Genomic DNA, 12,148 nt, shown 5'->3' on the forward strand with positions numbered 1-12,148 from the left:
CCATCTTCTAAAGGTATACTGCAAAGAAAAAATCAAATCTGAGTAATGTATAGACCTCTATGCCAAATACTCCCACTCACCAGGCTGCTGGGAATATCTAGCACAGAAATAATGTCAAACTCCGCTTTTTAAAAAGTGACCTATACTTCTTGCCATATAAACATTTCTGCTCCTGTCCTTAATAACATAGATGCAGTTTTCTTTGAAATATTGCAAGAAGTTGTTGGATGAGCTTGAAGGATAAATATGTGCCAGAATTTTTAATATATTTTCTTTCTCTCTCTCTCTCTCTCTCTCTCTCTCAAATTCTTTAACTTTTCCTATTTGTGCTTTGATTAGGTTGGCGTCCTGCTTTTAAGTACTATAATATGTGGATTTCTCTTATTGGAGCGATTCTCTGCTGCATAGTGATGTTCATCATTAATTGGTGGGCAGCATTGCTAACATGTGTCATAGTCCTTGGACTCTTTATTTATGTCACTTACAAGAAACCAGGTAGGTATGTGTTTTTCAATTAAAAAAAAAAAAATCTGGGCAAATTTGAGAATCTGATTACTTAATTTTGTTAAATGTTGTGTTTTTGTATTTTAAATTTACAGTTTTATTTGCATGGTTAGTTACAGAAAACTCTATTTTCAAAATAAGAGAAAAGCATCTCACATACATTAACTATATACATTCAAAAGGTAATGTACTCAATCTGTAAAAGAGAAATTGAGAGGAAGTAGTGTGTGCATTGCAGGTGCATTTGGGAGGAGTTATGAGTAAGGCTACATTTTAGCCATGGGCATTTTTAGTAAAAGTCATGGATAGGCGTGACCTTTACTATATACCCCTAACTAAAACTTGGGCCGGGAGTACTCTGGGGGGATGGGCCAGGACCCCCGCTGGCTCGGGGTGGGGCAGGGTGGGGCTCGCAGGGTAACTGCTCAGTTTTGCGCGCTGCTCCCACCACAAGCGCTGGCTCCGCAGCTCCCATTGGCCGGGAACCGTAGCCAATGGGAGCTTTGGGGGCGGCATCGGTGGGCATAGGCAGTGCGTGGAGTCCTCTGGCCCCTCCAGCTAGGAGATATAGGGACATGCTGGTGGGAGTCCTGCACCCCAACCCTCCTCCCACACACATCCCCATCCACACTCAGGGGCTGGGCAGCCCCTGAGCCAGCACCGGCTGCTGCAGAAGTCACAAAAAGTCACGGAATCCGTGACCTCCGTGACAGACACGCAGCCTTAGTTATGAGCAATATTTGGCCCAAGGGACCATGTAGGCTTGTTTCTGCAGAGAGGTAATGGAAATGTAATGTGCCTTTTTGAGAGAGGATCCTCTACTGTTGTTCCAACCTGGAATGGTACAGGATTAGGGATGGTGTCTTGGTAAACCATACCTATAGCTATGGATGACCAGACACATCACAGTAAGATAGCAAAAACATTTTAAGCCAAGAAGGGTTGAAGCTGTTTTTGCAACAAGAATGAGATGGAACAGAGCTGGGCTAAAGGGTTTTGTTAAAATTAGAAATAAGGAAATCCTGAAGTATTGGGCTTGAAGGTAAGTGAAGTTCTTGAATGATAAAAGTTCAGTTTCCCCATTCAAAACAGCTTTTATGAACACTAAGTATGGGAACAAGTATGAGAAATAATTTTGTCTCACTTCGAAAATCAAAAGTGTATTGGAAGTGTTGAGCTATGTAAAATGAAGAGCTCAGAATAAGATACAGAAAGTACAAAGAATTTAATGAAAGCTTAAAAGAAAAATCTGCCAATTAGCATATTGATCTAAACAATTAGCACATAAGTAAAAAGCATTTGCTTGATTTGGCAGAACCAGGCTCCAGACTGAGCTATCGTGTTTCCTCTTAAAGGGATCACGTAGAGAAAATAGAAACTATGAATAGTAATACCAAAAAGTGTAAAGTATTGTGTTTAAGTTGAAAATCTAAGTAGTAAAAGCATATGCACCCAATACAGTTGTGCTATTGTGTTTATGTCCTATTATTATTTGTGAGACCTGGAAAGAGTTGTGGAAGTCTACTCAAAAAACTTGCATCACTTTTTAAAAGTTTTGTTGGTTTGGCTTTTCTGGTCAGAAGACCGTTTTAGCTACAAGCCAGTAACTTGGCTTAAAGTTAGCTGCTGATCTTCACTGACTGTCATCTGAAGAAAAATAATATATTGCTCTGTTGCTAAATGTGAAATAGACTGGCATGCAAGCTGAAGTACACACTAATCAAACCCTTTTCTGGAAACGGAATTATTTATTTCCTTATGGGCTTTACTGTTGTGCTCATCGCTAGAGTATCAGAGTGCTTCAGATACTAATTTTAGAGGCTTGAGTATCCTCAGTGAGAATGTGATCTTTGAGATTTTAGCTGCTAAAATCTTTTTAAAAAAAAGTCTCTACTGAGCATGTACAAACTGTACATTTTTCCCCAAAGGCTTATAACGTGGTCAGATTTTGAGCAGATTTTCGTGAGGACAGCAAAAAGCATGTTCCTGACAAAAAAGCCACCTCCTGCCAAATTCCAAGCCCCTGCTCCAAAGCATGTGGACACTAGAACTTTTCATAGAAAAGATAGGCAGAATTTTTTAACATGTGGAAAACATATTTTTCCGTAGTCTCATTCTGAAGCTAAACTATTTTGACTATAATTTTCCAAAAAAATTGGCCTGAGACATACTTCTGGCATATAAAATTTCAGCCCAAATGGTTAAAGTTTGGCCAAGGTATAAGCAACTGAAAAGAAGATCTTATAATTAGGGCCCTAGCAAATCCACGGTCCATTTGGTCAATTTCATAGTCATAAGATATTAAAAATCATAAATTTCATGATTTCAGATATTTAAACCTGAAATTTCAGGGAGTTGTAACTGTAGGGGTCCTGACCCAAAAAGGGGTTGTGGGGAGGTTGCAAGGTTATTGTAGGAAGGTTGCGGTATTGCCACCCTTACTTCTGCGCTGTTGCTGGTGGCAGACCTGCATTCAGAGTTGGGCGGCCAGAAAATGGCGGCTGCTGGCTAGTAGCCCAGCTCTGAAGGCAGAGCCGCCGCCAGCAACAACGCAGAAGTAAGGGTGGCATGGTATAGCATTGCCACCCATGTTTCTGAGCTGCTGCTGGCAGGACGCTGCCTTTAGAGCTGGGTGCCTGGTCAGCAGCTGCCACTCTCTGGCCACCCAACTCAGAAGGCAGCACAGAAGTTAGGGTGTCAATACTGTGACCCTCCTACAATAACTTTCTGACCTCCCCCAAGAGCCCCTTTTGGGTCAGGACCCCCAGTTTGAGAAACACTGGTCTCCCCAATGAAATCTGTATAGTATAGGGTAAAAGTACATAAAAGACCAGATTTCACGGAGGAGACAAGATTTCACAGTCCATGACACGTTTTTCATGGCCATGAATTTGGTAGGACCCTACTTATAATGAGGCGTGTCAGGCAACATAGGAGCCAACTCTGTAGGTGCTCTGGGGCTGGAGCACCCACGGGGAAAAATTGGTGGGGATTTGGGGAAGGGGTCCAATAGGGGCAGGAAGGGGGCAGAACTGGGGCGGGGACTTTTGGGAAGGGGTCAGAATGGGGGCGGGGCAGGGGGGGCGCGAGCACCCACCGGGGCCAGGGAAAGTTGGCGCCTGTGTCAGGCAACCTTAAGATGTGGGATGACTTGCCCTGCCTATAATTTAAACTTGAGAAAATTTCCTGTAATTGAAATTCTCTAAATGTAGTAGGCCTTACTTGCTTGTGAGAATTGAAATTCTACTTGGTTATTATTTTAGTTATAAAAATTGGACTGCTTGCGTGAGAACATGGGAGACCAGACTCCTATAGCTATTTAATTTTAGTAAACGCATTATATTGTAGGCATTCAATTTCTCTTATACAGTGATAGTCTAAAAGGATAGTTTCTTGACCCAGTTTTTTCCATCATGATTTAGTTTGCCTGTTGATTTAAAACTAATGCTTACCTTGCTAAATTTTCCTTTGCTGTAGAATAGCATTGCTACAAAACCTATTTGTACAAAGATTTCATAGCTTTTGTCAAACACCGTAGAATTCTTTGAAATAGATCAGTTTAAGTAACTTCTAAATTTGACTGTATAATATGAAACATCTAGTTATCTAGAAAACTTGATTTGATTACAGAATTATTATCCTCTCTACAGTAGAGTTTAACTGGTTTTTCCCCTAACTTAAACACAAGTTGGGTTTACTTTAGCCTACTTTCAGTGGGAATATACCCACTGAATTTACCTAATTTTCAGTTGATGTTGGAACTAAACAATTAGACACTGAATTTCTAGTTTGAGAAAATGGTTATATTAGTCAAAACAACTTGTGGCATAATATTAATTTTTTTTAAACAAATCTTCCCACAGATGTGAACTGGGGATCCTCTACACAAGCCTTGACTTACCTAAGTGCATTGCAGCATACTGTTCGTCTTGCAGGCGTGGAAGACCATGTAAAAAACTTCAGGTAACAGATATGCTCATGCTGGAGGCATAGTGTAGGGGTTAGAAAAATCTCTTTTCACGAAACTGTGCACTCAGCAAAGCAGGGTTTTGATGCTTCCAATATCCACCACTCTTTATATGAAACTGTCTGGCTTTAAATCTCTTAAATATATGGATATTCTCACATATGCTTGGATCTTGGAACAGGAACACCCATCACAAGGCTGTATTTCAGTTTCCCTTTACCCCTGCCTCTGGCAGCATGTCCATTCTTGACAGAGACTGCAACAGCAACACAATCTTGGAGGATTTGCAGCCATGCAATGCAGAATTCTTGCTAATTCCTTGGAAATCGGCCCATATGTGAAGGGAGCATATCATGAGAAAATACTCTGTGATTTCAGGGTGGTTAGATTAGGAGATATTTATCTTCACAATTCTAAGTCACTTGCAAATTACTTAAAAGTTGTTTTTATCAATACAAAGGAAATAAGTAAATTCTAATTTTTCTTTTCTTAAATGTAAAACTCTAGGCCTCAATGCCTTGTTATGACAGGTGCTCCAAACTCACGTCCTGCTTTGGTTCATCTTGTCCATGCTTTCACAAAAAATGTGGGTTTGATGATCTGTGGTCATATACACATGGTAAGTATTTTTTCAGCATTTAAAAAAAGTAAGCTAACTTGGCTTCTTTCCATAACTGCTTTATTATTATCAAATGTAAAGTGTCAAATTTCCCACTTCTCTGGAAGCTGAGATTTATTGATAACCTCTCATGTGATTTATCTTTCATAATAGCACAAAGTATATTGTAATTTTGTGCTAGCCTTAGACATGCTAGCATAGTAGATAACTTCAAAATGTTAATATGTACATCACTGTTAGATTTTTTTTTTTTTCCTCCCCTGAATAATTTTGTAACTTTATGGAATGAACAGTGTTGGACACAAGATGCTCTAACAATAATGTGTTTTGGATTTTTTTAAATGAGCATTATGTACATCAATCCAATCAAAATTTAACATCTGCAGGAAGGGAGGCCCTTGCTCTGAAACATTTAGTACTCCATCAAAGTGAGCCTCTTCTCTTGCAGGCTGTAGCAAGTCTGGAGGTAGAAGGAAAGTTTTTTTTTTTTTTTTTTTTATACTTTGGGATAGGAGAGAAGCCTGTGATGGAGGATTTTATCCATGCTGTACACATTAAGAACTTAGTTTTTATATCTGGGAAGTTGTAAAGGTAGAAAATGTCCAAATGTTTAATGGTGAATGTGGATTACAATCTCTGAGTTTCTCTGCCCTGTCCATGTCTCCTCCAATTTCCTGCACCTCCTCCATGCCTTGCTAGTCATTTTGACTACAAGTTCTCTGTTCCAAGTGCGTCTAGCAAAGCTCTTAGTCCAGTGCCTTTCTCAACTAATAGCCTGAGAGTTTTTAATTCTTCTTTGCTTTGACCCTGTGGCATGAGTAGCCTGGGCAAGCACTTACTCTGCTGCCCTTCACAGCCCCTCTTGCAGCATTCCATTGGCTGCCTTCATGAGGCTTTTCCCTTCTTACCTTACTGTGTGGGAATGCAAGAAGTTTTTTTTTGTTGTTGTTATAGAAAATTGTAATTTCTCCTGTAATCTACTACCTCATTAAAAAACAGTAGTAAAAGGCACTTTTCAGAAAGGACAACAAAATAAATGTGAGGGTTTTTTAGGCCAAGCCATTTTGAAGATACAAAATTTTTCACAAGTGAATTTCAGGTAAATTTTTGAAAACACCACAATGATAAAATTGCTTTCTGATTTTAAAAAATGTTTTAATCCAAACTTCTCAGAAAACTCTGTTCAGTTGAGATGCAGCGTGAAAGGTTCAGATAGGTTTCTTTTGGCAAAATTAAGAGGGTGTTTGAAAATCAGGCTCCTAATGGCAAGCAAACTACACCGCTAAGCATAGGGTGGCGTCTACTGCTACATGATCTGTTCCACAGTGATCGATATACCAATGGAGATGGTGTTGTTGTGTTTTTGATAAATCAAGTATATCTGGACCAACTTCACTTCAGATCTTACCTTAAGGACAAAGAAGGTGCTAGATCTTGATTTGCTTAAAGATAAACAGTGTTCCAATTGATGTATAAAACACATAATCTGATATTTATTAATCCTGGGGGATACAGCATGCTTGGCTAAATAAGTTTGATATTTGCTTTCAATGTTGTCCAGTTTGCTTTTACTTGTTTAGTATAACATGAAAACTTAAGGCAGAAGCGTGGTTGGGGACAGCTGTGTGGGCAGCTGTGGGGAACCAGCGTGGGGTCGCGGACCCTCCACCTGCCCTCAGCTGGGTAGGGATCCTGGAGGACAGTGTCACGGCTGGGTGCTGCTCTCAGCCCCCTTCTCCTCCCCCACTGCACCATGGGCAGGTGGAGGGTCTGTCTCGGGTCCCTGGCTGGGCTCCACGCTGGCCTGGCCACAGGGAGGGGGGAAATCTCCCCCCCCCCCAATAGCTGGATCCTCTTGACTGAGAACACTTGGTCCCTTGCTCTCACACATTCATCCTAAACTTTGTGATCTCCATTGTCTCAGAGACATGCAGCTGTTGATGTGGTACAGAGATCAAAGTTTGGTCTTTAATATAGCTTTAACACTTTTCTTTCAGTCATGCATAGAGGAACTAGTTGGGATTGGTTTTGTGAGGTGCTGTACACAAACCAGTCACATTCCTAATCCCATAGAAGTTATCCCCTAATAAATCAGTTTTGATAGTAGTTAAAATCACTTATGATTTTGTTTTGACTGTATATTCAGATCTAGTTCTTTAATACTGAAATTTTCAAAGAAGCCAAAGGGACTTAAGCACCCAAATCCTATTGAAATTTAATAGGAGTTGGGCACCTAACTCTCTTGAGTTTCTGTAAAAATACCAGTGTAAATTACCAAGTTTAGACTGTTTTCTTCAGATCTTTATTTTTAAATTTTGTTTTGTATTTGAAGCTTTTCTACAAAGCTAAAGATACCCACAATTTGGGTTGGTGCTCCTTTCAGATCACTGGAGTCAAAATCTTTAAGCTCAAAGTTCTTCTACAGTGCTGTTTTTTAAACAGAACACTTTATTATTCTGATAAGGGCAGTGATTTTAAAAACTGGAGAATTAAGAGGGTCTGTTAGCAGGATGGAAGTACAGTGGGTTTTGAAGGAGTTATGGTAATTGAGTCAAATTAACTCAACTACAAAAGACTGGCAAAGGGTCCAGCTAGTTGTAGATGTTAAGGGAGGATTCATAGGTTGGAAGGAGTATGTGTTAAATTGTAGGTACACCTCTACCCCGATGTAACGTGACCCGATATAACATGAATTCAGATATAATGTGGTAAAGCAGTGCTCCGGGGGGGCGGGACTGTGCACTCCGGTGGATCAAAGCATGTTCGATATAACGCAGTTTCACCTATAATGTGGTAAGATTTTTTTGGCTCCCGAAGACAGCGTTATATCGAGGTAGAGGTGTAATAGTAAGAGGGGTTGATCCAATCACCTTGCTGTTGTAATCTGAGGTGCTCCAGGATTGACTACCCAAATTCTGTTGTGAACTATTTCATGTATATTGAATCTGGCAGGAAACAGCTGCATGTCACAGGACCCCATCAGAAGTGGCTGAGATCTGGGTTTATTTAAGGTAGTGGTTGCCATAGGGGAGAAGATTAGCAGCTTTATATGGAAAATAAAGCAGATCACCAATTTCAGTTAAACTTGCTGGGACACAAGCAGCCACACAAAACCTGATGTGTACTTAGCCTATAGCTATGCCCATATCTATATATTTTTTTTTTTTTTTTTTTTTTTTTGCTACAAAAAAACAAAACAAAAATACCTGTGTTGTTTTTATGGAAGAGTTCAAGCCTGCTGGTGAAGCAATTGGAGCTTGAGAATTCTTGTTCCAGTAAAGAACAGGAAGCACGTACACCTCTACCCCGATATAACGCTGTCCTCAGGAGCCAAAATATCTTACCGCGTTATAGGTGAAATCGTGTTATATCGAACTTGCTTTGATCCACCGGAGCACTGCTTTACCGCGTTATATCCGAATTCGTGTTACATCAGGTTGCATTATATCGGGGTAGAGGCGTATCTAAGAAAGGGAGACCTATTGTTGCCCTGAGTCAATTTTACTTTGTGTTGATAGGTCTCTTGTTTTGAAGTGACAAAAATATCTTTTGAACTTGAAGTGTATTAGATTTTATTTTGGGTTAATTATCAATGCACTCATGCAACAGTACAAAGGAAATCTATTTTTCAGGAAATAACCTGTAAGTGATTATTCTAAAATGCACTTTGGACTAATAGTAGTACATTTTTTAAAGGGCCCTCGCAGACAAGCCATGAAAGAATTGTCAACCGACTTGGCCAGATATCAGCGGTGGCTTATTAAAAACAAAATGAAGGCCTTTTATGCACCAGTACATGCAGAGGATTTGAGAGATGGGGGACAGTACTTGATGCAGGTACACTTCTCTTGCAATTTTATTTGAGCTAATGGGTGATTGGCGTCAGAAAAGTACAAACATTTTTGCATTTTATATTTTACCCTTTCAAGCATGCATATTGAAATGAATTGTAATTATGCAATATTTTCACTCTGCTGCTAAAAAGCTTTTATTAAAAAATGTGTTTACTGCAAGTAAGAACATTTTCTTATTTTACCTGCAGTTAATATAATAGCTTTTAGTATTTTAAAAATGCTTGATTGGCTTTGTTCTTAGGCTGCTGGTCTGGGTCGAATGAGACCAAACACTCTTGTTGTTGGATTTAAGAAAGATTGGAAACAAGCTGACATGAGGGATGTGGAAACCTATATCAATTTATTTCAGTGAGTACAAAATGCAGAACTTAGAACGAACTGTTTTTACCAAATACAGTAAACAAGAATATATAACCTGAAGAACTACTTGTACCTCTAGAAGAGTGTAATCAGTTTTTAGATGAATACTTTGAAATAGAGATGAACTGTTTCCAAGTATTCCCAAACATATATAATTTTCAAATAATTAATATTGAAATCTCCTCAGTAAACGTACAAAAATGTGTATATCTAGTGCTGTTTTTCAGTGTGGATAGGTATTATTGATGGTCAACTATTACTTTTGTCAACCCCAGGAGCTTCCCCCGATCTGAGGCCTCTGGTGGCTTTAATTTCAGCAGATGTTGTTGATCCCTCTGCTATTTCTAACTTAGTGTTAGCATTCCTCTTGAACCTGTGTGTGATCATTGATTGTGAACAGTTTAATATACAATGGAAATCTTCTTTCCAGCCTCTACCCTTTTTGTCATGCATTTTCAGCATCTGTCCCTGGAGAGACCTCTGACTGTCTGTTTTTTCCTGGGAAGTCTTTCACTATTGTGTAGAGCTGCTTGTACTCTCCCTTCTGTGCTGCTGCCTCTGCAGCCTGCTCCTGAACCCAGGCATTGTTATTTTGCTTGCATCTCTTTTTATTTCTTTGTAGTTTTTTCTGTATCTTACATCAGCCTCAAAGACTTCTACCTGTCTTGCACTGTTATGTTTTTGCCTTCAAAGCTTTCTTTTCGTCAGTCACTGCCCATGTTCTAGATATAATCCATGCATCTTTTTTCCGCCTTCTTTTGATGGCCCATTATTTCCCCTGCCATCGTCTAATTTGACCATGTGTCTTACAGACTTTCATCAGTCTGGTCCTGTAAAACACTGGAACAGTTGCTAGGTGGAATCTGATCTACATTTCTTTGCCTTTGAACTGCTCTGGGTCTGTGATGCTCTTTTTTCCATCTTCATGATCTTTTTTGAGTTTAGGTTGCAACATGTCCACTTAATAATAATAATAATCTCATCTAACATCTGTTCCTCTGCTAACTCTGACATCCCTCAAAGAAGATACCCATCTCTTAAATATACATATGGTCTGTCTTGTTGACACTCGCATTGTCTAGTGATTTCCATGTGAGCTTGTGAATCCACTTGTGCTGGAAGAATTTGCCTTCTATTTAGGGTGTTTGTGCAACAGAGATTCAAGAAGTGTTTGCCATTATTGGTTGGATGTCTTCCGATGCTGTGACACTTCATATACTAAGTATTAATGTCAAATAAAAACAAAATGTCCAATATGGGTAGGTTCCTCTGTTATTGGAACTTTGATTTGGAGTCTCCTGACTTGTGTTCAGACTTGCAGCCTAATTTTTCATTAACAAAGTTTGTCCTTTTAATTTCCTTGCTTTTTTTAAGGAGAGAATTTTTCCTGTAAGTTACACATAATGGAAACCAGAGTTAGCTAGAACTTGTCTTGAAGCCTGACTTCTTTATTATAAATGCTATAATTTGTAAAAATAGTTGCCATTAAATTCCATACACACTGCATTCATTAATTGTTACTGTGTATATTTTTGAAACTTCTTTCAGTGCCTATGGTTTTCAGAGGCCTCTCTGGAATTTTTAGTTGTCAAGTTAGGGGATCTCTTATAAAATATTTTGGGACTTCTGGTGAAAAGAATTTTCCTGTACTACTCAAAAGGATTAAATTTCCCACACACTCTTTCAACTTTCCCATGGAGCATAGAATGGCTTGTTAGTATTTCATTTGATCACTGTTTGCAATACAGAAAGGAAGTGAAATTGAGACAGTTGCTGTCTATTACACTTCAGCATATGGTATTCAGTCTTTTGAAGTGGCTTAATAGTTTGGGACTTGAACTCTGTAAAGTACAATTTATGTACATGAAGCTTAAATCCAAGAGAAAAATCTCAATTGGGATTGTTGAGAAATAAAAATAGAACAAGACAAAAATGCAACTTTTTTACCCTTTTACAGTGATGCCTTTGACATTCAGTATGGTGTAGTTGTCATCCGCCTAAAGGAAGGTTTGGATATTTCTCACCTTCAGGGACAAGGTATGCTTTATTTTGCCTCCTAGAAAAGAGAAAATAGAACAGCCAAATTTTACACAGTTTTCTGGACATCAGTTCAATGAATAGTTAAGTATTCTATAAACTATTTGTTACGTCTACAAGTGAAGTATAGAGATTTAGTGTTTATAATTATTTCTAATATTTTGTCAACTTAAAAATACTTCTGTGAACCTTGTACAAAAGAAAACTAGGTGGAGTAGGTATGACTTCTGTTACTGATGGGTTGCTTTTAATGATAAATGTTCTATATTTTGTATTGTAACTTCTTTTAGAAACCGCACTGCATACATTATTTTCTTCTCAGTTTGTAACCACCTACATAAATTAAATCCTTGGGGAAATTTAAGTTTTACTAATACATGCTCAAACTCAAATGAGGCCAGAAAATCAATACTGCATATTAGAAAAGTATCTGCAGTCTAGAAAATTAAACTTGATTTAACAAAAGTTGCATGACCAAAGACATTTTGGATTCTTTCATGGCAATTTTTTTCCATTCTAGTGATATAAAAAGCCTGGAGATGGTACATCTGCATTGGACAAATAGGGAACAATAAAGAGAATACATTTGTAATACAAAAAATTAGTGGTGATTCAAAGAAAGTAGTTTATAGACTTAGTTTTTGTTTTTATTAAACATTATATTAAAAGAACATTATTAAGGTGGCAAAATCAAGCACTTAACTTAGTTTTTAATGACATCATCTAATATTATCCCGGGGTTTCAATTTTAATTCAGGCATATATTGACTTTGTAACCTTAATTGTGTTATTTTAAGGTAGTTTTAC

General features: G+C 38.5%; 1 protein-coding gene across 1 annotated transcript in view; it reads left to right on the forward strand.

Moving 5' to 3' along the window:
• The window catches only part of SLC12A2 (solute carrier family 12 member 2), a 109,522-nt gene that overhangs the window by 80,933 nt on the left and 16,441 nt on the right, over positions 1-12,148 (forward strand). Inside the window, exons 14-19 of the mRNA XM_034774901.1 lie at positions 340-495; positions 4,368-4,467; positions 4,979-5,090; positions 8,787-8,927; positions 9,186-9,292; positions 11,262-11,341. Of these exons, the coding sequence (XP_034630792.1) occupies positions 340-495; positions 4,368-4,467; positions 4,979-5,090; positions 8,787-8,927; positions 9,186-9,292; positions 11,262-11,341 (696 nt within the window). The remainder of the gene's footprint in view (positions 1-339; positions 496-4,367; positions 4,468-4,978; positions 5,091-8,786; positions 8,928-9,185; positions 9,293-11,261; positions 11,342-12,148) is intronic.

The sequence above is a fragment of the Trachemys scripta genome, chromosome 6, assembly GCF_013100865.1.
Source record: "Trachemys scripta elegans isolate TJP31775 chromosome 6, CAS_Tse_1.0, whole genome shotgun sequence".
NCBI classification, from domain to species: Eukaryota; Metazoa; Chordata; order Testudines; family Emydidae; genus Trachemys; species Trachemys scripta.